This window comes from Capricornis sumatraensis, chromosome 8 (genome assembly GCF_032405125.1).
Source record: "Capricornis sumatraensis isolate serow.1 chromosome 8, serow.2, whole genome shotgun sequence".
Lineage (NCBI taxonomy): Eukaryota > Metazoa > Chordata > Mammalia > Artiodactyla > Bovidae > Capricornis > Capricornis sumatraensis.
The window spans coordinates 17,685,212-17,709,273 of record NC_091076.1 but is presented as its reverse complement, the minus strand read 5'-3'; the positions used below and the strand labels follow the sequence as shown (position 1 = coordinate 17,709,273).

The 24,062-nt window shown below is 59.1% G+C and overlaps 1 protein-coding gene across 1 annotated transcript in view; it reads left to right on the top strand.

The window, feature by feature from the left end:
- IGSF9B (immunoglobulin superfamily member 9B) overlaps window positions 1-24,062 on the top strand; it is a 41,867-nt gene that overhangs the window by 5,445 nt on the left and 12,360 nt on the right. Inside the window, exons 2-17 of the mRNA XM_068978856.1 lie at window positions 3,479-3,676; window positions 5,120-5,266; window positions 10,508-10,659; window positions 10,892-11,009; window positions 12,025-12,166; window positions 12,414-12,559; window positions 14,643-14,785; window positions 15,067-15,207; window positions 15,290-15,406; window positions 16,001-16,151; window positions 16,848-16,959; window positions 18,995-19,170; window positions 20,130-20,356; window positions 20,997-21,081; window positions 23,206-23,367; window positions 23,622-23,667. Coding sequence (XP_068834957.1) covers window positions 3,479-3,676; window positions 5,120-5,266; window positions 10,508-10,659; window positions 10,892-11,009; window positions 12,025-12,166; window positions 12,414-12,559; window positions 14,643-14,785; window positions 15,067-15,207; window positions 15,290-15,406; window positions 16,001-16,151; window positions 16,848-16,959; window positions 18,995-19,170; window positions 20,130-20,356; window positions 20,997-21,081; window positions 23,206-23,367; window positions 23,622-23,667 — 2,263 coding nt within the window. The remainder of the gene's footprint in view (window positions 1-3,478; window positions 3,677-5,119; window positions 5,267-10,507; window positions 10,660-10,891; window positions 11,010-12,024; window positions 12,167-12,413; window positions 12,560-14,642; window positions 14,786-15,066; window positions 15,208-15,289; window positions 15,407-16,000; window positions 16,152-16,847; window positions 16,960-18,994; window positions 19,171-20,129; window positions 20,357-20,996; window positions 21,082-23,205; window positions 23,368-23,621; window positions 23,668-24,062) is intronic.

The window sequence follows — 24,062 nt, the reverse complement described above, 5'->3', positions numbered from 1 at the left end:
GCAAAGGGGAGACAGGACAGCTGGAACCTGCCCCTACCTAATTGCCCCCCGCCCCTGCCCCCCCATCCCCAGCCCCAGGCCACTGGCCCAGCCAGGGGACCCTCCAGTCTGCTCACCAGTGAGACCGAGATGGTGGTACATTTGTCAAATGGGTGTTGGGGTCCCACAAAGACCTGGTATGTAGTAGTGACCTAGAGGAGGCTGGTTTGCCTGGCAGCTGGCCCTCCCTGCCTGGTTCCCAGACCTTGGCTGCTGCCACCAGATTTTGCAGTCCTGCTGCCTCTCCTCTCGTAGCCCCGCCCCTGGAAGAGCTCCAGCTTGGGAGTGGGGGTGGGGGCTGTGCCAGGCTGTGGAGGGCTCGTGGTCCTGTGCTCACAGGGATCCAGGGGCAGCCCTGGACCCGGCGACTTGCTGGGCACCACCTGGCCCAGAGGGCAGGAGGTCTGCACCCTGTGGGCTTTCGGAAAGGTTAGCCAGACCGCGGGGCACCTCCTCCTCCTGTGTCTGCTCTCCCTACCGGGGAGCACTGGGCAAAACCCCAAAGTGCAGATTTGCTCTGCTCCTCCGGGTATAGCTGGGTCCTGCCATCTCTGAAAAGAGTGTGTGGAATCCAGGACACCTCCTGCTCCCTGCGGTGCTCACCCTGCGGGTGCCAGAGTCCCCTTGAGGCTGCTGCAGGCCTCTGTGGTGGGGAGGGGTCTGGGGCCTCCCCTCCTGCAGCCCTCCCACTTTGGGCACCATCCCTGCTTTCCCCTCCCCCCTCCTTCCTCCTCCCTGCTGCTCCTGGGGCCTGGCTCTGTCCCCTCCTGACTCTCCTGATTCTCCATCCTCTGAAGGCCTGTGTCTCTGTGTCCCTGGCAGAATCCTGGGTGCCCTTGACCTCTCTCTCTGTCTCTGCCTGTCTGTTCACACCCTGACCGTCTGTCTCCATTCTTGCCCCTGGAATCTCGTTTGCTCTTGACTTGGGCTGTGTCCTGGGTTTGAAGGCATTTCTCTCCTCCATCAAACCCCTCTTCCATCTCTGCTGCCAGCCTGTTTACTTTTTTCTTTTTTTTTGCAGCAAGCTTTTCTGGAGAAAGTGTTTTATTAGACATGCTTTGGCTCAGAAAGGCTCAGGCTGAGGGGGAAGTACTCGTGGGTGATGGAGTGAGAGCACACGCAGAGTGTGTGTGTGTGTGTGTGTGTGTGTGTGTGTGTGTGTGTGTTGAGATGAGGAAAGCTGATAAATATTTTAGGATTCTGAAAGCCAGGAAGACTGGCCTGAGTGCGGGGGCTGGGACAGGGCCTCCCACTCCGCTGCCTTCATCCTGGAAGCCCGTCTATTTTGGCTTTGCTCACTGTGTCTGTGCTGCTGGTCTCTCCGTGTCTTCCTCCAGCTGCTGTCTCTGGTGGAGGAATGTGGGAAGAGCTGTGGGGTGGGGCCCAGGTCTGGCTGGGTCTCAGGTGGGGTGCGCAGCCCTGAGCCTGGACAGGTGTGGAAGAGGCCGCCTCGTTGCCCAGTTGCTGTGCGGAGAACAAAGCAGTCAAGGTCTTGCCTCCCAGAGCCTCCAGAACCTTTTCTATGAGAGGAGGGCAAGCAACCCTGCCCCCTGTCCCAGGTGGCCGCCCCTGGGAGGCATGCCCTCCTCTTGCCCTGGCTCCTGTGTTTCCTCTTCTTTTCTCCAAAGTCTACACACTCACATGTACATGTACATGTGTACACATTGCACTCATGTGCACACGTCTGTTGTTTGCCCAGCCCTCCAGGGCCCAGGGTTAGCCTTTGTGCCAGGGTGCTGTGAGGCAGGCCCAGTCCCTGCCTGGTGCCCCCAGGGGGTGGGGTGGGGGCTGGGAGGAACCTGCTATACTTTCCCTGAGGGGCTGGAATTTAGCTTTTGCCTAAAGCAGGTCTGGGAGGGTTGGGAAACCTGCTGGGGCCTCAGGCAGGTGAGGGCAACACTGTGCTCTGCTCCAAAAATACTCTGTGATCTTAGCTCTTTCTCTAGAAAACAGTGATGTCACCAGTAGCCAATCAGCTTCCAGAAGGGTTGCCTCCTCCTTCTTCCGCAATTTGCGGGAGGAGGAGAGGGAGCTGGAGCGGGAGGGAGAGAAGGAGAGTCATGGACCTGGAGAGGCAGAGCACACAAGCACGCAGAGGCCAGGCAGCAGAAAAGCAAAACCCCTTCCCCAGCATAGGCGAATGGAACCCCACATGTACCCCCCCAACACACGCTGATAGAGTCACACAAAGGAGGGGAGCAGGTAGACAGCATCACCCATGTGGGTGGGAGCTAGAGAGACAGAGACACAGAGAGACAGACATGGAGGAGGAACCAGAGAGAGATGGATACAGGAGAGACACTGGAGAGAGAGAGACATAACCAAACAGAAAGATACATAGAAAGAGCCAGATACACCGAGACACAAAGGAGAGCCACACAGAGGCGCCTGGCAGGAGCCCACAGGGGTCAGATGTGTGCTCACAGTCAGGCCAGAGCCTCAGTGGAGCAGCCGCTGTCCGTGGTGCTGCCTGGAGGGGCCCAGCCAGCTCTGGAGGGGAGGGGCGGGGTCTGGTGGGTTGCGAGGGTGCTGGGCGGGAAGGCGGGGGGAGGGGCCTCCCAGCGGGCTCTTTCACTGGGAACAAAGGTGGACAAGGTGACTTTTGGTGTGGCAGCCCGAGTCAGGCTGGAGGTGGGGCCGCAGGCCTGGGGTGGAGACTGGGTTAACCTATTCTCGCTGGGGCTGGGGCTGGGGCTGGGGGATGTGGGCCTCTCCCTGTCTCACCTCCCATCCCTTCCAGTCCCTTTCTGGAGGATGTCAGTGCCTTATCCAGCCACATGCTTTGTCCTCTGCCAGGTAGGGGTGATCCCCTTAGCTGGCTGAGGTTAGTGGCCCCAGGGTCCCCCTCCTGTGTCCCCAGCATCTTGCGGTCCGAATGGTGGTGTCTGGGGCTTCTCCTGCTGATAGACTTGGGGCTTGTACACGGGAGGGATGGAGGCCCCTCCCACTCCCTCCTCTGCGGCAGGCCTGGCTGGCGGGCAGAGGGAGGAGGGGCAGAGAGGCCAGCTCAGGCCGGTGGGGTTTTCCCTCTGGCGATGCCAGGAGCAGCCTCTGCTCAGCTTGTTGGGGATTCCCCACTTCTGTGTGGAACGCTCTTGTTTGGTGCTGTGAACATCAGGCTGAGCTGGGGGTGGGGCGTGGGAGGATGCCGTCTCCGAGTCTTCCCGCTGTGCTCTAGCAGGAAGCATCCTGGTGCAAGAAGAGGTCCCCATTCACCCTTGGCTGCAGTGCCTGCCCGGACCTTGGTGTCCACAGAGGGGCCGAGGCCCTTTCACCTTCCCAATGGCCACCCTCCTCAGAGCTGGTAGGCGTGTCACTGGGAAAAGGCATGGTTGGGCTGCGCTCTTCAGGGTTGGGAGGGCAGAGGTGGTTTCTGGGACAGCCGGGCAGGCTCTCCTGGCCTCTCCTTTCCCGTGTCCCAACGTGGCTGTCCTGCTAGGTGCCCACGGCCTGCGAGAGGAGCCCGAGTTCGTGACCGCGAGGGCTGGCGAGAGCGTGGTCCTGCGATGCGACGTGGTCCACCCGGTAACGGGGCAGCCCCCGCCCTATGTCGTGGAGTGGTTCAAGTTTGGGGTGCCCATCCCCATCTTCATCAAGTTCGGCTACTACCCGCCTCATGTGGACCCTGAATATGCAGGTAAGGGCTGCCCCATTGCCCTAGCTTCCTGCCTGGCTCCGGGGGGGCCCCTGCCCTGTCCCTCCTGCGTGTGTCTTGTAACCTCTCGTCCTTTCCGATGGGCCTCTTATCTCTGTTTTCCAGTCGCTGCCTCTGTCCTCCCATCCTTTGCACTCTGGTAGGTTTTAATTAAGTGGCGAGAGGAGAGGGACAAGGAGGTGGGGCAGACACAGGGCTTCCTGAACAGCCTTACTGATCCGCAGGGGCCCCTGTGGATCTGGAGGCCAGAGGAGAAGGGATGCCCAGAGCCCGCCGCGTGGGAGAGGAGGCTGGCTGGAGGGCGGCTCAGCAGAAGCAGCTGAGTCAGAGCCTCGGCAGGCAGCCACGGGGTTTGCTCTGTCTGGCTTCGCCCACTCCCTCCCTCTGGCTCTGAAGCTGGGGCCTCTCGTCCCGGGTGGAGGGAGCGTCTGGGCACCCGCTCTGCCTCCTCCTGGCCCCGTGTCTTGTTCTGCAACGACTCCTGCCAGTTGGGCCTCACTGAGTCACTGCCAGGGCCTGCCCACCAGGGAGGAGGGCACGGGGCAGTGTGAGTGTGTGCTCGGGTGTGTGTGTGGGTGTATGTGCTCTGGGGTTTAAAGGAAGAGAGGAAGCTGGCAGGACATGGGTTTTATCTTTACCTCTGGGCTCTGAGGTCTGCCTTGCATTTTTGTCAGCTTCTATTTCTCTCTCTCTCTCTGCCCCTCTCTGTCTTCCTGTGTCTGTGTCTCTCCGGCCCTGGTTGGTTGGGACTGTCTGATTTGTAGGCAGATTGCCAGTGTCAAAAACACAAGGAGGAAAGCAGAGGAGGTCGTGACATTGGGACGAGGAGTAGGCCGGGCGGAGGGAGGACCCGGAGGGCACTCTGGGGAAGGGGTCTGAGTTAGGGAGGGTGGCTCAGAATGGATCAGTGCTCTATCTGCCAGCTGCTCTGCGTTCTCAGGCTACGCACAACCCCCCATGCCGACCCCCACTCTAGCCAAGCTCAGGGCTGGGTTCTGTCTGGACCAGTGCTCTCTGCTCTCTGGCCCCAGCGGCAGGACTGGGAGGGGATGTCAGCACCCTGTCCCTGGTGGCCTCTACCCTGGCCGCTGTAGGGAAGCCACACAGACAGGGTGCTGGACGTGGCAGCCACGGGGACCCCTGGGACAGGATGTTGCTCAGCCTGGCCGGAGGTCCCCAGGCCCTCTCATCCTCTCCTATCCCACCTCACCAGAGCTCCTTCCTCTCCTCCACCCCTAGAGAATGGGACGGTGCAGGGAACTGAAGCCTTCTTGGTGCAGCTGGTGGGCAGAGAGAGCAGGGCTTTTGGGTCTGCCCTGTGCTGGGCCTGCCTGCCCTGGGCTGGGGTCGAGGGAGGCTGTCCCTGTGGGGCTGGGGCTGCAGGGGGCAGCGCCCTGCCCTGACCCTCTTGTTCCCTCTCCACAGGCCGTGCGAGCCTCCATGACAAGGCATCCCTGCGGCTGGAGCAGGTGCGTGCCGAAGACCAGGGCTGGTACGAGTGCAAGGTGCTCCTGCTCGACCAGCAGTACGACACCTTCCACAACGGCAGCTGGGTGCATCTCACCATCCACGGTGAGCGCTGTGTGGGTTGTGTGCCTGCATGCGAGCGTGTTTGGTGTGTGTCCTGTGTGTGCTTGAGCCTTCTTCCCACACCCCTGGGACTTAGCCCCTGACTGTAGCCTGCCCTGGAGACCCTGGTGCAGCTGTGCGCCAAGTTCCTCAGCCTTCCTGGAGACCCTGGCCTGGTCCACTGGTCAGAAACCAGCTGCACCCTTGGCCCCTTGGTCGTCCTGGAGTCCCAGAGGCTGGGCAGCTCCTGGCAGACGGCGGTCACCATGGATGGGGTGGGAACTGGGTTCTGGAATCTGGGAGGGTTGAGCATCTGCAGGGTGGATTCTAGGGCAGCTGCAGGAAGACCCTCTTCAGGGATCCCCTGTTAGAGCCTTCCTTTAGTCCACTTGCCTGAGTAACCGTTGAGTGTCAGCCAGCCATTGAGCTGCAACTGATGGGCAGCAGCAGGACAAACCCAGGGCCGGGTGGCAATCCTGCTGGTCCCGGCCTGGAGGGTAACCCTTCCGATGCTAGTGGGTACTTACTTCCTAGGGTGAAGGGTGATGGTCTCTCACAGGGCCAGGGTCTTTCCTGGGACCGAGGGATCCCTGTGCCCCTGTGAGCCCTTCCTTGGGAGGGGAAATTCCCAAGGAGCTGGGGACACTGGAACCCAGAGAAAATGGAAGAGGAAGTGATCCCCATGGTGGAGGGGAGCAGGGTTTTTGCTTTGCTTTATTTTACTCTTGATTCAGTTTGTGACATAGTGTATTCAGCTGCCACGTGCCATGCGTACTAAGCTGGTTGTCGAGGCTTCAACGGCACGTGTGCTTTGGACGCCCAGGCACAGCTTAGGTCCTTGTGGGTGTGATGTCTGTGACCCTGAGTTCCACGCTCAGCAGAAGGGAACTGTCAGTGTCCTGGCTTGTGAGCTCCCAGTTTCCACTGGCCTTGTCTCATGAGGTTGGGTCAGGTTGTGCACCTTCTGCCCTGAAAACCCATCAAGGGCCCTGGGGAAATAGTGTTTTAGCCTGAGACTGGCCTCTGGGACCAAACAGACCTAGGAGTGGTGGCCTTGGGGCAGTGGTCCAGGCTACTGACTCACTGCACGCAACTGACTCCTGTCGGTCAGTCCCCAGAGACCAACGGTGGGTTTATTTTAAACCTTGAGTGGGGTGTCCCCACTATCGGTGAGCTTTTGAGTCAACTTCCTTTCAATGCCAGCTGTTGTCTGTGCCGGGAATGAAAACTCAGCTTAATATTAGTCCAAGCAAAGTGTAATTAGGAAGGTAAGCCTACCACTGATGGCACCACTGATGGAGCGCGGAGCCAAGAGCCCCCACGCTGCCTGCTTTCTCGTGCTGTCTTTCGAGGCGGGCTGATGCCGTCACAGCCCTGCCTGCCTCCTGTCGCCGCTGGGCCCTGTCCAGGGAGTGGAGGCGGGAGGACCAGCAGGAAACGCGGCCCGACGACACTCGGCTTGTGTTGTGAGGCCACCTCTTCCGCTGTCTGAGCCAGGACACCCACCTCCCCTCGGGGAGCTTCACTATTCTGTTTCCAAGAACCGTGCCTGTGTGCAGGGCTGTAGTGAAGATTAAAGGAAGGGCTGCGGATGAAGACGCCTGGTGCCGCGTTTGGAACGTCGGCTGTGCGGGGGTCATGCTGTGCAGGATACGGGTCACCCTCCCCCTCATGGGAGAGAAAGACCAAGTCGGGCAGCCCAGGAGGGGCCTCGGGCTGGCAGAGGTGGCCTGGGTGGTCGAAGAGCCCTTGGGAATTGACCCATGATCAACGTGTGTTCCTGAATGTCCACTCGGCAGGCTCTGGGGGTGTGCAGACCGAGCTCTGAAGGATCATCAGGGGACAGTCAGGTCCACAGGTGACTGCAGTACAGCTTTGGGAGCATGAGGGACAGGGACTTCTCTGAGGAAATGAGCCCTGGGCAGAGACCCTTTGGGGAAGCGGAGCTGACCAGGTGAGGGGGGTCGGGGGGTCAGGCTGGCAGGGTGTTTCAGGGCAGAGGGAACAGTGTGCCCGGAGGCCCAGAGGAAGCAGAGCTGCCACCTTCAGGAGCCGGGTTGGTTGTTGGAATGAAGGGCCAGGCTTTAGCACCGGAGCTCAGCTCCTCATGGAATGCTTTCCCTACCAGGGCCCTGCTCCCAAGGTGAGCGACCTCACCCTCTCTTCCTCCCTCCCTCCTCCTGCATTCTGAGGTTTCTTCTAGAGTAAACACTTCCCTTATTGAAGGAAAGAGTCTGGAGCACAAACATTGCATTTCTTCCAACCTAGAATGTTTCTTGTCAGGCATTTCTGACCGGGATCACCCTGGGAAAATGAAGAATTAGAATCACAAGTTGTCTCCTTCTCCTTCTGTGTTTTCTTCAAGGCCAGTTGGGAGGAAGCAAATCCAATTATTTCCTCATTGCATGTGAAATACTAGAAAAGGCCGAGTCAGGCCTTGCTTTCTGTCAGTGAACTGCTCGGAGGAGAGGCCAGCCTATTTCTAACCTGCATGATTAATTATAGGGCATGTGTGAAAAAAGAAGAATTAAGCTGGAAATGCAGCTGGCAGGCTCACACCTAATCCAGTAAATAGTCGGGAGTCAACCATTATTTTCCTGAAAACTTGAAATTGTTCAAAGTGCTTTCCTGATTAGCACCTAAATAATAAAGTAATTATCTAATTAGTAATTAATTTGTCACTTCAGGACATAATTTATTGTATTATCTTTTCCTTAAGCTTGACACAGAGGTAATAGAGGCCGAGGCTGTGTGAGCTGTAGTTCAAGAGCAGGCTTGGCAGCAGGACTCTGCTAGGATGGGCTCATGGGCCAGGGTAGGAGGCAGTATGGGGCTCAGAAGCCAGGTTCCCTTTGCAAGGGCTTAGAATGTGTTTTGGGGCTTCCCTGGTGGCTCAGATGCTAAAGAAGCTGCCTGCAGTGCAGGAGACCCAGGTTCGTTTCCTGGGTCGGGAAGATCCCCTGGAGATGGGAATGATTCCCCACTCCATCATTCTTGTGAAGAATTCCATGGACAGAGAAGCCTGGCAGGCTGTAGTCCATGGGGTCACAAAGAGTCGGACATGACTGTGCAACTAACACAGAATGTGTTTTACCATCACTTTTGGTGTGTTTAACGTTGGGTTAGGATTGGAGAAGGAAATGGCAACGCACTCCAGTGTTCTTGCCTGGAGAATCCCAGGGACAGGGGAGCCTGCTGGGCTGCCATCTATGGGGTCGCACAGAGTCAGACACGACTGAAGTGACTTAGCAGCAGCAGCAGCAGGATTGACTTTCTCAAAGATGTTTGTTGTGCATGATGAAGACCGCTTCCCCGGTCACCCGGCCTTCAGTCGTGGCCACCTTTGTGGCCACACCGAGTGAAGCACTGGGGAGATTGTTGAAGAAGGTCACCTCACCGTCGTCTTGTCTTCAGTTTTATGTTTGCATTTGTGTTGGTATGTGTGCACGTGCACTTGCAGGCATGCAGCTATTTCATGGCATTCATCCGTTCATTCAGCCATTTGTTGAGACTCTGTAACTTGCCACTTCAGTTCTGTTCAGTTGCTCAGTCATGTCTGATTCTTTGTGACCCCATGGACTGCAGCTTGCCAGACTTCCCTGTCCATCACTAGCTCCTGGAGCTTGCCCATGTCCATCAAGTCGGTGATGCCATCCAACCATCTTATCCTCTGTCGTCCTCTTCTGCCTTCAGTCTTTCCCAGCATCAGGGTCTTTTCCAATGAGTCAGCTCTTTGCATCAGGTGGCCAAAGTATTGGAGCTTCAGCTTCAGCATCAGTCCTTCCAATGAACATTCAGGACTGATTTCCTTTAGGATGCACTGGTTGGATCTTGCAGTCCAAGGGATTCTCAAGAGTCATTTCCAACACCAGAGTTCAAAAGCATCGATTCCTCGGCGCTCAGCTTTCTTTATGGCGCAACTCTCACTTCCATACCTGAGCTGTGCTAAAAGCTGAGCACATTACTGGGATTTACGGAGATCTCTGTTCTCTGGAGACTTGGTCGTAAGTGCTTTAAACTGTCTCAGGGGACAGGACTGCAGCAAGTGCCTTCCTCGACCGGCTGACCAGGTGAGGCAGAGGTGGCATTTTAGCAGAGATGTAGAAGCACCAGAAGGGTGAGATGTGAGTATGGCCCAGGAAGGGGGGATGGCAGGTGCAGCAGTCCCAGGGATGGAATTTCTTGGCACTTGTAGAAAGACAGGAAGGCTGGAGTGTTGGAGTCGATTTGAGGGATGTGTGGTGGCTGGTGGACAGCTATGTCCCCTAACATTGCTTGGGCCTGGGGCGAGGCTACCTCCTAGGAGACCCCTCTCACAGCTTCTCCTTGGGGCCTCAGAAGCTCTGGGCAGCTAACAGCGATGACAGTATGGCAAGATGACCACCATTCAGTAGCTTTACGTTTTACCAGATCCTCTCACAGACTCTACCTGGATCATTCCTCCCATCAGTGTGGAGGACAGAGTTTTAGGTAGAGCCCAGAATAGCTGAGCCCAGGGCTACAGGGTGAGTAGCTTTTGGACATGAGCTTGGAGCCTTGAGACAAGGTCAGAAGTCCCGGCCCAGCCTGGTGTTGTGGACCCTCAGGCTGGGCCAGAAGACCCCAGGTGATTGTCCAGAGGGTTGAGGATGATCAGGTGGCTTCTAAAAGCAGCTTCGACAGATGAGATGGGGTATGTTAAAAGCTGATTGTTTCAACAGGGTGGAATTTTAGTCAGGACTCCTAAGCGGGTGCTGGGGGAGCAATTTGGGAGGGAGTGGTCATGGCTGGGCTGGGAGAAGATGTAGGATTGTTTCTTCAGGGTCTAGGTGATCCCACGTCACCTGGTTTGTGATCCACTTTAGGCCTGATGGGGTTCAGATGGTATATGGCCTGCAACCGTGGGCCTGGCTAGGTTGGAGTTACAGAAAGACGGGTCTCTGGATGGTCAAGGTGTGAAGGGCTGCAGGTATATGGGTGCCTCATTTATCCCCTTGTCCCTGGCACCTCTGAGGCACCCTGTGGTGCTGGACAAACAGTCCTTTATTTGGAATTAGGCGGATACAACAGAGAAAGTTTGGAATTGGGATCCAGCCAGACTGTTGAGTTCCAGGTCTCCCTTCCAGAAGGCAGGTGGACAGAGCCTGTCTCCTGCTTACCCCCTTCCTCCAGGAGTGCCCTGGACTTGTGGGACGGGCCCCGCAGCAGGGTGCTGTGTGTGGGACAGCCAGCTAATCAGCCCCCTGTGCCTTGGGTCTCTTGCAGCTCCTCCTACCTTTACAGAAACACCCCCTCAGTACATTGAGGCCAAGGAGGGTGGTAGCGTCACCATGACCTGCACAGCTTTTGGGAATCCCAAGCCCATTGTCACTTGGCTGAAGGAGGGGACGCTCCTAGGTGCTAGCAACAAGTACCAGGTGAGTGTGGGTCTGTTGTGGGCCACTGCACCCCCTCCTGGCTGCCCCCTGCCTCCTGTCCTGCCACCAATTCACCATTGTGGAGGCGCAGGTGGGGCTGGAGGTGGCAGGGTGACTGGGCGGTACCTGTGACCTTGGAGGTTCCCCAGTGCACAGGCCCCGAGGCCCCCTCCACCTGAGAAGGCGTCAGTGGGGCCCAGGGTGGGAGCTGAGTCCATCTGCTTGGCTCCAGGTGAGTGAGGGCAGCCTGACGGTGACGTCGGTCAGTCGGGAGGACAGAGGCGCCTACACCTGCCGCGCATACAGCATCCAGGGGGAGGCGGTGCACACCACCCATCTGCTCGTCCAAGGTGAGGCCTCCTGAAGGGAGTCCTGGCCCCACTGAGCTGGGGGTCTTCCCAGGGTGTGGATGGCTTAGCTGGGGATAGCGGGGAACCGGGTGGGGTCTCATCCCCATATTGTGGCCTCCCTTGGTGGCCCTCAGTGGCCCTCCCATGGGGTGGCAGGAGGCGCCATGCCGACTGGGTTTCTGGTTTCTCTGAATGTCCAGGTGGTGTCCTGCGGTGTCTCCACCTTCCCCGGGGGAGGACTGCCCCCTCCCCCACCAGACTCCATCCTCTGGTGACTGCCTTAATAAGTAAAGGTTTGAATTGAGTCCAACCCCAGAGGCTTAAATAACCTGGAGGGCATTTGTCAGGGCTGGCATCTGTGGGGTCAGCACCTGCGATGCTCTGCCTGGGGCCCTGAGCCCCCCAGAAGGGGTGGCCTCTGTCCATCTGCTCCACTTCCCCCACCTCTTCTGGAGAGAGCCGGGGGGTGGCTGCACCCGGCCTCCTGACTTGGGCGAGAGCAGGTGACATCCACAGGGTGTCTGGAAAGTCAGCACCAGGGCTGCTGGAACTCCAGCCGTGTCCTCTGCTTCTCCTCCCTCCTCTCCTGACGCCCCTCCACCTGTGGTCAGCGTCTTACTTCTCTAGAGGCAGGCCGGTTCCTTCTGTGGGTCGAGAGAGTGGCCTTTCTCCTTGCCGTGTGTGTGTATCTATGGAGGGGTTAGTTGGCTATTCAGGGGGCCAGGTTGGCAGAGGGGCTGTGCATGGGTGGGTGTCTGCCACGGGCTGTGTGCGGCCACACCTCTGGGCCCCTTGCATCCTTGGGACCTGCAGGGTGAGTAAGAACCTGAGCATAGGCAGCAGCTGGATGCGTCTCCATGACAACTGCTCAGTTGTGCTGCTTGCTTCTGGACCACTGCCGGCCTGGTCCCTCCTGGGGCTAGTGGCGCCCCCTTCCGAGGGAGCAGAACCCCCTGGCAGCTGGTGCTGTGGTCCCTTCCCCCCAGGAGAGGTCACATTTGTCCCTGTCCCCCAGGGCCTCCCTTCATCGTCTCCCCTCCTGAGAACATCACTGTCAACATCTCCCAGGATGCACTGCTCACCTGCCGGGCGGAGGCCTACCCCGGCAACCTCACCTACACCTGGTACTGGCAGGATGAGAACGTCTACTTCCAGAAGTGAGTGCATGCTCTGCCCAGAGCCCTCCCGGGGGTGAGGCTTCCCAGCAGAGACTGCCTATGGGCTCAGGGAGCTGGTTGGGATGGGAGGGTGGGCTGGGGTCCCCTTCCTGTGCTCCGTGCGCTGAGACCAGTGTCAGTGTGGGGGGCGCCTATCCCACGCATCAGCCATGGGGAGGACTCATGGGCACACTGCCCTGGCATTGCATGGAAGACCCTCTCCTCCATGTGTCCTGTGTCCCTGCAGTGACCTGAAGCTGCGGGTGCGGATCCTCATCGATGGGACCCTGATCATCTTCCGGGTGAAGCCGGAGGACGCGGGGAAGTACACCTGCGTGCCCAGCAACAGCCTGGGGCGCTCGCCCTCGGCCTCGGCGTACCTCACTGTGCAGTGTGAGTGGGCGCACTGGCCATGCTGGGGACGGGAGGGCTGCCTCAGGGAAGGTGGGCAGAGGAGGGGCCGGGGCGAGGGAGGGGGTCAGCCCTGGAGGAGGCCCGACCGGGGCTGGTTAGTTAGTGCAGTTGAACGGAGCCCGCTCTGGGTCCTTCTTCTGGCCATGCGGTTGTCCCTGTCCACTGATCCATCCCGCCGGCCTCACCCTGGCTGGGCTCAGGGCCAGGCTGGCCTTCTGGACACTGTCCTCGTGCCGGTGCCAGCCAGCTCCTCTGTCTGCACCTGGAGTGAGGTGCTTTTTGTCACTATCTGAGGGTGTGTGGCTCACACCTGGTGGGGCGACTGTCCTGCCAGCTCTCTGCTCCCCCGCTGTGTCGGCGAGGGGCACAGGCCCTCTCCCAGTGGCTCATCCACTCCTGCCAGCACCAGGTCCCTCTGGGCCTTCCCTCTGCGGCTCTTGGGTCTGCCTGAGACCCAGAGCGGCCAAGGGCTTCTGTGCAGCATTGTTCAGCTTGCTGGTTGTGGTGGGGAGAGGATGTATGATGAGGGCTTGTTCCTCCCTCCTGATTGGTTGATGGTTCTGTCACTCAGGCAACACGGGCCCCTCTTGATGTGGTAGATGACAGGCACTCCATCACTTGACGGCTCGTGTGGGAGAACCAGGCTCCCCCACAGCATGGAGGGGCAGGCAGGCGAAAGTGTGACTGTCTGGAGAGGGCCTGGAGGCGGTGTCTGCGCTGAGGATGTGAGCAGAACAGCTGGTGACCCAGGAGGCTAGCAGAGCAGAGGCCTGGTGGGGGGCTGCCCGAGTGCTGGCCTCATGCTCTCGTGCAGTGTTGCTGCTGGTGGGGTCAGAGGTCTCCTCTCCAGTTTCCACAGCAGAGGATCACTCTCAGCTGCTGTCCTGTGAGTCCCAGGTTCTTGAGAGCTGTGAGGCCCCAGGACAGCTGTGTGACTGGGGCATCAGGTCTGTCCCACCCACACCTGCTGGAGGAAGAGGCTCCTTTGCAGACTCCTGGTGGGGCAGATCCCATCTGCTGTCATGGGGCACAGAGGGGCAGAGACAGAGTCACAGAGCTGGTAGGAGTGGTCCCAGAGGACCCTGACCTGCCTGGACGAGGACTCCTGTCCAGCTGCGGCCGTGCCTGCCAGGGAAGCGTGGTTTCCCATCTCCTTCCAGCGCGTCACCCACTCCCACTTGTCCTTTCTTACCTCCTTCCTGCCTTCAAAGAGAATCCGGGGCGGGGGGAAGGAATGAGATTTTCAGGTGGGTGAGACAAGGATCTTTATTTCTACTAAAAAGCAGTGTTCAGAGTATTTCCCATTCATAAACCCTTTGAAAACCTTGGAGGGGGGAAAAAAAAGACTCCACCATACAAAAGTAGGAAGCTATGTCTAAATATACACCTCGGCCTGGTATTTATGTAATGCTCTTCGGCGAAGGGCTGCAGATGCTGACAGAGCCGCCCATTCATCCCCACCGCCTCCTGGGGAGTTCTGGATCGTTCTCCTGCGTGGCCCCCGGGTGATGACTCACCCGCGTTGCGGGGCTGCTGCTCTTGTCGCCCGAGAACCTTCTAGAGGCTCCGTGGCCAACTCTGCACCCCAGCTACACACACGGGAGACCGAGGCGGGAGGGAGCGCACAGAAGCAGCCTTGTCCCGAGGGTGTGGGGAGCGGAAAGGCCTGGGGTCCTGCCTACTTGAGAGGGATGCTATCATCTTACCGGTCTTATGAGTGGCCAGACACTGGCTTTAAGGTTGGGGGTCTGGGGGCTGGGGTGCTGAGGGTCCCTGCTGGCCACCAAGTCTGCAGACAGAGGTGTTCGGGGGGAATTGCAGGTGGGCAGGAGCGGCAGTGCCTCGGTGCATTCAGAAGGGGGTTCTTAAGGATGCAGGACTGGACAAACAGGACGGCCGTGCTGGCCTCTGGGTGGTCAGCCCTGGGGGTGGGCCGTGTTGTATTGTGGCCCCACTGGGCTCACACCTGGTGCTGCACAGAGTGCTGGGCCCTGGGCTGTGGGGTGGCTCGGCCCCTGCTGTGCCTTCTCACCCCTGCTTGCCCCAACTCCCGCTCCTGCAGACCCAGCCCGAGTCCTCAACATGCCCCCTGTGATCTACGTGCCCGTGGGGATTCACGGCTACATCCGCTGCCCCGTGGATGCAGAGCCGCCGGCCACTGTGGTCAAGTGGAACAAGGACGGCCGCCCCCTGCAGGTTGAGAAGGTGCTGGAGGGCCGCATGTGGGTCTCGGGAGGCCCCTGGCTTTGAGATGCTGCCTCCAGGGATCTGGTTCCCGGCAGGATCCTTCCACTCCCCTTAGAGTTCTGGGAGAGCAAAGAGCTGCTTCCCACGGGGCCAAGTCCAGCAGGTCTGGCCATCCTCCCAGACCCGAGATGCCCCACCCCACATACCTGCCTACAGAGGGGCAGCTCGGGTCTGGCCAGTGGGGCTGGACTGGACGTCAGCACTGACCACAGCTCCGCTCCACTGTCTGTGCCCCGCAGAAGCTGGGCTGGACTCTGATGGAGGACGGCTCCATCCGGATTGAGGAGGCCACAGAGGAGGCTCTTGGCACTTACACCTGTGTGCCTTACAACACCCTGGGGACCATGGGCCAGTCTGCCCCCGCGAGGCTTGTCCTGAAGGTGAGACCAGGCTGCGGGTGCCTCCATGTGGGCAGGCGGGCTCCTGAAATGCCTGGTGTCACGGCCTGGCCTGCCCTCTTAGGACCCCCCGTACTTCACGGTGCTACCGGGCTGGGAGTACAGGCAGGAGGCTGGCCGGGAGCTGCTTATCCCCTGTGCCGCAGCTGGGGACCCCTTCCCCGTCATCACCTGGAGAAAGGTACTCCTGGGCTCCAGGGCTCGTGGGGAGTGTGGTGGGGGCCCTTTCCTCGTCATCACCTGGAGAAAGGTACCCTTGGGCTTCGGGGCTTGCAGGGGGTGCTTTGGGGGCCCTTTCCCCATCATCACCTGGAGAAAGGTACCCCTGGGCTCCAGGGCTCGCAGGGGGTACGGTGGGGGCCCTTTCCTCATCATCACCTGGAGAAAGGTACCCCTGGGCTCCAGGGCTCGTAGGGGGTACAGTGGGGACCCTTTCCTCATCATCACCTGGAGAAAGGTACCCTTTGGCTCCAGGGCTCATGGGGAGTGCGATGGGGGCCCTTTCCTCATCATCACCTGGAGAAAGGTACCCCTGGGCTCCGGGGCTCACAGGGGGTGCGGTGGGGGCCCTTTCCCCGTCATCACCTGGAGAAAGGTACCCCTGGGCTCCGGGGCTGCAGGAGCGCAGTGGGGGCACAGCCGGGACTGCTCTGTTCCCAAGGGGCAGAGGAGGGCTGTGGGCTGAAGCCCAGTGCTGACCCCCTTCTGGAGCCCTGAGTGTCGGTGGCTTCTCTTCTGTCCTGGCCGCCCGCTCCCGCCCCCGTGTTTGGCCAAGGTAGGGAAGCCCAGCAGAAGCAAGCACAACGTCCTGCCCAGCGGGAGCCTGCAGTTCCGCGCCCTGAGCAAGGAGGACCATGGGGAGTGGGAGTGCGTCGCTACCAACGTGGTCACCAGCATCACTGCCAGCACCCACCTGACCGTCATCGGTACGGGCTCGGGGTTGGGCGGGGCCTGGCACAGGTGTCCTGTTCCCTGGGGCTCTTCCACTGTTGGAGACATTGTCGCTAGGACCCCAGCCTGGACATTATGCCTGCCCCTCTGGGACAGACAGCCACTGTCCTAACAACAGCCATTGAACATTTACCACTGGCTTTAAGCTCAGTACCTAGTGGTGCAAAGTGGAAGCTGATATTCCTCCCAGGCTCACTCACAGAGACCAAGGCCAGCCTGGGTGGGACACCTTGCCTGGCATCACCACACTGAGTGGTGGGCCCTGGATTCAAACTCCTGCTGGAGGTGTTGAGGGCCTGCTGGACTGGGCTGCTCTCATGATGGTGTGTGGGTCGCCAGAGTCGTGTGGGACGGGCTTTTGGCTTTGCTGACCTCCATCAGGTGCACTTCTGGGTTCTTCAGACGAGCACAGTCCTGATGACCAGGGGCTGACTCCCCACCCCCAGCCCGTATCCCTGATGTTCAGGCCATCTCCTGCTGGAGGAACCAGCCACCCTGGCAGGACAGGTTTCCTCCTCCAGCCCCAGGGCCCTGGGCTGGACCCAGCTCCTCAGAGCTTTGTGGCCCCCACTGCTCCCCTGGGGCCACTGTGCTTGCGGGGCACCCGGGGTCACAGCCCTGGTCATGCGGGTTCACTTTCCCCGTGCCTGAGGTGTCTGCTTGGTCTCCAGGCACCAGCCCCCACGCCCCGGGCAGTGTCCGGGTCCAGGTCTCCATGACAACTGCCAATGTGTCCTGGGAGCCAGGCTACGATGGAGGATTTGAGCAGACATTCTCTGTTTGGTACGGACCTCTGTGAGTCACCCCTGCACGCCTCGCTCTCTGCTTATCCCTCCCCCATCAGTCCCCGGGGCTGGGGGGCAGGTTATGAGGAGGGTGTGGATCTCTGCCCGCTTGACCTTCCTCTGGATGGTGGGTGTGTGCTGCCTGGTGACGAGGCTTCTGTGGGCGGGGCTTCTGGGATGATGCTGGGGCCCGAATGGCCCACCATCCTGTGCTGAGTGTCCTTAGCTGATCTTGCGGCCCTTCCGTGTCCTTGGCTCGCTCCTCTAGGTTCCTCTGTCCTCTGGAGTCTGGAAGAGACTCCTGATCTTGGGCATCCTAAGACAGCCCAGCTGCAAGCCTAGGATTAGCTTTATCCTGACCCTTCCCCCATGGTTCCAGAAACCAGTGTGAAGTGGTGCTCACCGTCCTGCCCTCGTCTGCACACGTGCATTTTCTCTCTGGGACTGTGTGTCCATTGCCTTTGTACCTGGCTGTACATTCGTTTGGTGAGATGCAGTGATTGGAGATCTTTGCCGAAACCTTTGGGTTGACCAGCATCTCAGTGATGTGTGAGTCAGGCTGAGGACAGGAGGTGTGGAAAAACTGGGAGGAGAGCCCTCGGTTGAGGTCCACACTCACCTAGGGTTTTCCCAAGCCCAGAGCTGGCCACCTGCATCAGGGGCGACATTGTTGATCGGGGAGGGTGAGCCTCAGCTCCTCCTCTCCAGACCTGTCTTCTCAGGGTGTGTGTTGCCCCAGGCTCACCAGGCCTGGAGAGGAGGAGACATAGTCAGGGACTCTTAGAGACGCAGGCAGAGCCCTCCGTGGACTTGCAGCACAAGGGAGGTTGAGAGGGACCTGGCCTGTTTCCTAGACTCTGAGTACCTGGGCTTTCTGAGTTCTGGACACAAACCGGATCTAGGTGGTGAGCTTGGGGGGCCTCAGAGTTGAAGTGAACCCGGTCCCACCCCCATGGGGCAGGCTAGGTACTGCCAGGGGGCTGTGTGGCCAGGGCAGGGCATGTGGCCACCTTCGGGGAGGCCTGAGCAGAAGGTCTGGGCATGGGCTGGTCCCCTCGCTGCCTGTGGGTCTGCTTCGCTGTGTCACCCTGCTTGCCTGCTGGGGTGCCGGGTGGGAGGGGCAGTCTCGGGCTGGGGGGCTCCTTCCCCCCTTTTCTCTGCCTGCCTCCAGCTCTCCCATCCTGACCTTTGATGCTGGCTTCTCTTTGCCGTGCTTTCCGCTGCCCTGGCTCTGATTCCTGGGCAGAGGCAACTGTGAGCCGTCGATGTGTAGGGACCTGGCCTCCTCGGGGATCCTTGAGCTGCCCGGCCAGTCCAACGGGAAGCCATCCCCTCCCCGTGGTGGCACTGGACAGTGCGCCTGGACACTGGCTTCATGGCTGGTGGGGAGGGCAGCGGGCCGCAGAGCAGGGGTTGACCCTCTCACCGAATTCCAGCATTCTGCACCCACAGTGCAGCTGTCCTTGGTGACTTGTAACCAGGAAGGCATTAGAATCCTGTCCCCATTGTGGGAAAGCACTCTTTGTTTTTGTCCTGTGCTCAGCTCCTCCTCAGTGACACCAGCCTGCTTGAACAGAGCAAGCCCTCTGGGTCACACAGGCAGGCCTGCTTTGACCATCCCAGAGCAGCCAGGTAGCTGGGCACCTGGCCTCCCCTCAGGTCCCGCTGGTGCTCATAGCTACTCTCCCACGTTAGCACCTGCCTTGTTCCCAGTGTCCTCGCTCTCAGGGCAGGGCCACTCTTAAGACTCTGCCCAGGGTGAGGTTCTCTCAGAATGCAACTGATAATTTGACTAGTTTCTTGAGCGTCAACAATGCCAAGGGTCCCCTTTCACAGATGAGGCACCAGCAGTGGCTAGGGACCTGGCCTCATGGGAACAGGGCCAGCCATAGCTGAGGGGTCGCAGCCTGTTCCTGACCTCAAACCTGGGGAGGCCAGGGTGCCCCCCACCTCCAGCACTTGTGTGCCCCCTCCTGTCTCCAGTGTAACCCACCCCGTCTTCTTGTCCCCAATCCTCTCTCCCTTTTGGGCAGGATGAAGCGGGCACAGTTTGGGCCCCATGACTGGCTGTCCCTGCCCGTGCCTCCGGGACCCAGCTGGCTGCTGGTGGAAGCCCTGGAGCCCGAGACAGCGTACCAGTTCAGTGTCCTGGCCCAGAACAAACTGGGCACCAGCGCCTTCAGTGAGGTGGTCACTGTGAACACTTTAGGTGAGGCCGGGCCGGGGCGCTCCTGCAGGAGCTGGGATGGAGCAGACGTTTCTTGCCCGCTATATGCAGGCGCTTTGCTAAATGCCTTATATGACCATCACTGATGTAGCAGCAGGGGTCTGTCCCACCATCCCTCAGGGTTGGTCTGGACCACAGTGCCCTGGCTGAGCACTTTGGGCACTATGGGGCAGCCTCATGTGTCTTCATGTGGGTGGGAAAGCTTTGGTTTCATCCTTCATGGCTGACCACCTGTTTCCATTTTCCTGTGGCCTCATAGGGGGTTTGGGGGTCCTTTCTCCTCCTGTTCTCTGCTGGCTCCTTCGTTTGGCCCCCAGCCTCATTTGGTGGCAGGCGTGGACCTGTCTCCTCCTTCCTGACCCAGGGGCCTATGAGGGGCTGTGCCCTCCTGGTTGCCGTTGTGTTTGTCCCCTCTCTGCGGCCAACGAGGGCAGCTGTGACCGGGCAGCTCCACACCAGTGTTGCCCGGGGTCCTTTATTGCCACCAAGGGGGCAGCTGTGGAGGCGGGCTCATCCTGCCCCAGAGCGCCCCCCATGGGGGCCAGCTTTCCACCTGGGCCAGAGGGGACTGTATGGACAGGGCAGTGCTGAGGGAAGGTGTTCCTCCTCTTTCGGAAGGGAACAAAAGTATCTTTTTAAAGATACCACCTTACTTCCTGGTGGTTCCTGATGTTTTTCCTGTGAGGGACATGATGCTGTCCCTCGTCCCTCGGTATTGCTGGACGTGCTCTGGAGACAGAATCAGAAAGCTCAGGCCCGCTGCTAGGCCTCCTTCCTTTGGATCAGGAGGGCTCTTCGTGTGACTCTGGTCCTTAAATTGATGCCTGCTCCCAGGGGATGTGACCCTCACCACCTTGGGGTCCCTGTGCTGCAGGAACACGTGAGTCAAGGGGGTGCAGCAGCCTCAGCAACCCCCTCATCATCTTCCCCCCACCCTGCAGCATTCCCTGTCACAACTCCAGAACCCCTGGTGCTGGTTACCCCACCGAGGTGCCTCACAGCCAACCGGACCCAGCAGGGCGTGCTCCTGTCCTGGCTCCCACCTGCCAACCACAGCTTCCCCATCGATCGCTATGTCCTGGAGTTCCGCGTCGGAGAGCGCTGGGAGACGCTGGACGATGGCATTCCTGGCACCGAAGGGGAATTCTTTGCCAGGGACCTATCACAGGTGTGGAGCCTGGCATTTGCTGGAAGTGACCGAGAATTGCTTCTAGAATCACTGGGAGCTCAGGTGTCGGCGGGCTGGCTGCGTACTGCCACACTCGCACTCCTGCCTTCCCAGGGCTGCTGCCAGGGTTTGGGATTTTGGGGTTACGGCAGCCAAGGTCTGCAAGTTCAGCGCCAGCCCTGAGGGGTCTCCACATGCCGCCAAAAGCCAGGGAGCACGAGGCGGGCTGGAGTCTGACATGGGCAGCCCAGGGTGGGAGCCCTCCTTCAGCAATTCTGAGTCCCTGGAGAACACGGTATTTTTTTCCCAGCTGCCTCCCCTTATACCTTGGCGTCTCTAGCTGGAGAGAGGCAGCCGCTTATCGCACATGTGCCTGCTATCTATCCTGTCTTCCTTTCTCCCTTCCCTGGATGCTCTAGAGCTGGGATTGGTCCCAAGAGCCCACATTGCATCTCTTTCTAGCTCTGCTTTCAGTGACCTCACATGTATAGCTTGGAATCTATCACAGTCCGAGTATTTATCCCATGGAAGTTGGCAGATACCCCAAGTTCCAGAGTTGGTTGGGGGGGGTCAGCTGGGAGGGGTACTGGGGGCTGTCACAGGTTGCGCGGCTGATGGGGTGTCACCTCTGGGGCTGTAGGACACGTGGTACGAGTTCCGGGTCCTGGCCGTCATGCAGGATCTGATCAGCGAGCCCAGCAACATTGCCGGTGTCTCCAGCACAGGTACTTGGGGTCGGGGCGGCATCGGCGCACCAGCTTGTATGGGGAGAGGCTGAGCTGGAATAGAGGAGGGGGCGCCAGCTGACTCTTTGTTTCATGACCTTCAGGTGGGTAGGGTATCTCCACCTGAAGAGCCAAATTCATGACCATTTCTCTGCAGTAGCCACAGGAGGAAATCCAGCTAACCTTCTCGTTAGAATAGTCAAAAGGAACTTCAGTCCTTTTGCTGTCAAATTTCTGTTCCTCTGGTGTTATCCACTTGTGGGGTGACGTGGGGGCTGCAAATTGGAGCAAAGAGACAGAAACGGGTCAGCGGTGCTTACCGATGCCTCTCGGTAAGGCAGCTTCATAATTAGGGTGTTTCATTTGGAAAATTGCTATTTGGTGTTGTTTTCCTCCGCTCCTTCCTCTCCCTAGATTTTTTTCAGGCTAAATAAAGCCAACTCCCGAGCACTGTCTCCATTTATCTTCCTTTCTCTTGGCTCTGGGCCCAATTCTACGCGTGTTTCTCCAGTTACAGTCCTTGCCAAATAGCAGATCCCTCCCCCAGAAGTGGTTCCCTCGGTTTGGGAAGAGGCTTTTGCTTAGCGATCCAGTTAGGGCACAAGTCCTTGGGCAGTGCTCGCAGGGCCCCCTGGAGGCAGGGGGCCAGGAGGGGGCCCGACAAGCTCACGCTTGGGATTCCTGGAGATGCTGGTACGGTGGGGTGGGCAGGGAAGCGAGCCTTCCGGCGGGCCTAACACACTTCTGTCTTGTGTGTTGGGCACTGTGGGGCTGGTTTCTTTTTTTTTAGTTTATTTATTTTTGTTTTCTGCTGTGCTGGGTCTGTATTGCTGCATGGACTTTTTCTGCTTGTGGCAAGCCAGGGCTACTCTCTGTTTGTGGGGTGCGGGCTTCTCACTGCTGTAACTTCTCCTGTTGTGGAGCATGGGCTCTAGGGCATGCGGACTTCAGCAGTTGCAGCTCCTGGGCTCAGTAGTTGTGGCTCCTGGGCCCTAGAGCTCAGGCTCAGTAGTTGTGGTGCACGGGTTCAGTTGCTCCGCAGCATGTGGAATCTTCCCTGACCAGGCATTGAAATCCTGTGCCCTGCACTGGCAGGTGGCTTCTTAACCACTGATCCCCTAGGAAACCTGGTCTTGTTTTTTTCTCCTCGGAGGTGCCTGCTGTAGCCCAGCACACTTCTGTCTTGGCATCCATCTAGGGGAGAGAGCTGCAGCCCAGGCCGGGGTAGAGGATTTGAGGGTTTGGGGGCACCTCTTGTGAACTGTTCTGCTCAGTGGCTTTATGTCTGGTTCCCAGTAGTTGCGAGAGTCCCTGGTGAACGTCCTCTAACTGCCTCAGCATTCCCTGTCTTTCAGCCTCCTGGTTGCAAAGGCTGAGCCTTCATTTTCTACTCACTCAGCATGATCTGGGTTGTTTTCATCCATGTCCTCATCGACATGGGAGTGGGTTCTGGCCAAATGTATCAAAGATATGTGGGTTTCCCTTTGATGAGCCTGTGGGGTGGCACTTCCTAACAAGCTGTTGGGTGATGTGTGGTCCTGGGGACCCATCCAATCCCGCTGTCTCTCACAAGCTCTGTGAATCTGAGCCCTTCTGCCAATAGGACAGGATGTGGTCTGATGGCCCTGTCCACGCTAGCATGTGCCTGTGATGGCCAGGGTGAGCTGACCCCCTGCAGGGGTTGCCCGCCTGCACCGTCATGGTAGAACGGGAGCCTGCATTCTCGAGTGACAGCCCCACAGTGCTGCAGTCACCCTCTTGGGCCCTGGTCCTGTAGAGAGGCTGGTGGGAGTCCCTGTGGCCATGTGATACTTAGGCTCCCACAGCGTCCAGTCAACCGGGCATGGCTTCCGGGTGGAGCATGCTGCTTGGTGAGGGCACCTGGGGAGGTCATCAGGTGAGTGATGGCCTGGTCATCACCTGGAGAGGCTGCCCCATGGGGAGGAGATGTAGGTGGCGACTCCTCAGCTCCCCGATGCCGTTCCGCCTCTTCCCACCAGGCCGCCTCTTCAGTGTTAGGGCAGAGCCTTGGACATGTGGATCCTATGCGGGCGGAGAGGCACCTGGGGCCCTGGGGGAGGGAAGAGTCTCACCTGTGCTCCACCCCCCACCCCCACCCCCCAGACATCTTCCCGCAGCCGGACCTGACCGACGAGGGGCTGGCCCGACCGGTACTGGCTGGCATTGTGGCCACCATCTGCTTCCTGGCCGCAGCCATCCTGTTTAGCACCCTGGCCGCCTGCTTCGTCAACAAGCAGCGCAAGCGGAAGCTCAAGCGCAAGAAAGGTGGGTGTCGGCTTGAAAACAGAAACTGGACCTTGTGGGCAGAGCTACCAGCGGGACTTGCCTTGATGGTGGGAGACGTGGCTGGGACCAGAATGAGGGTGGAGGTGGGCCTGGTGGGGGTGCAGGATCCTGGATGGAGCAGTCTCTGATGCCTGGGGGCCGCTTCCCTGCAGGGCTTTGCCCTGGGCCCTGCTGACAGCTGGGGTGGGCTTTGTGGCATCAGCCTCAGCCAGCTCCATCCTTTCTCCCTCCAGACCCTCCACTCTCCATCACACACTGCAGGAAGAGCCTGGAGTCTCCGTAAGTGGCCTCCCCAGGAGGAGAGGGCATAGCTGTCCGGGGTGGAGGGTGGAGGGCTCGCTCAGCTGTGTCACCTTAATTGATCTGCATGGTAGTTTCAAGTTGTCCACACTGACAGAGGAAGCTGTAGCGCAGACAATTCAAGAGAGCAGATAAACTGTTTCTCTTTGGCTTTAGAATGTATTTCTTTGATTTTTTTCCCCCATCCTAACAGATGTATCTTCTTAATATGTTTTGGTTAAGTTAATAGTAAAAGGAGCTTGCATTTCTTGAGCAATCTAGGAGTCAAGTTGCAGGTGTAACTAGAGAGAGGTGGCAAACAGTAGGAGCAGACGGAACAAGCGTAGGAACAGGGTGTCCGTTTGGAAAATGGACAGCGCCCACCTAGGCAGTTG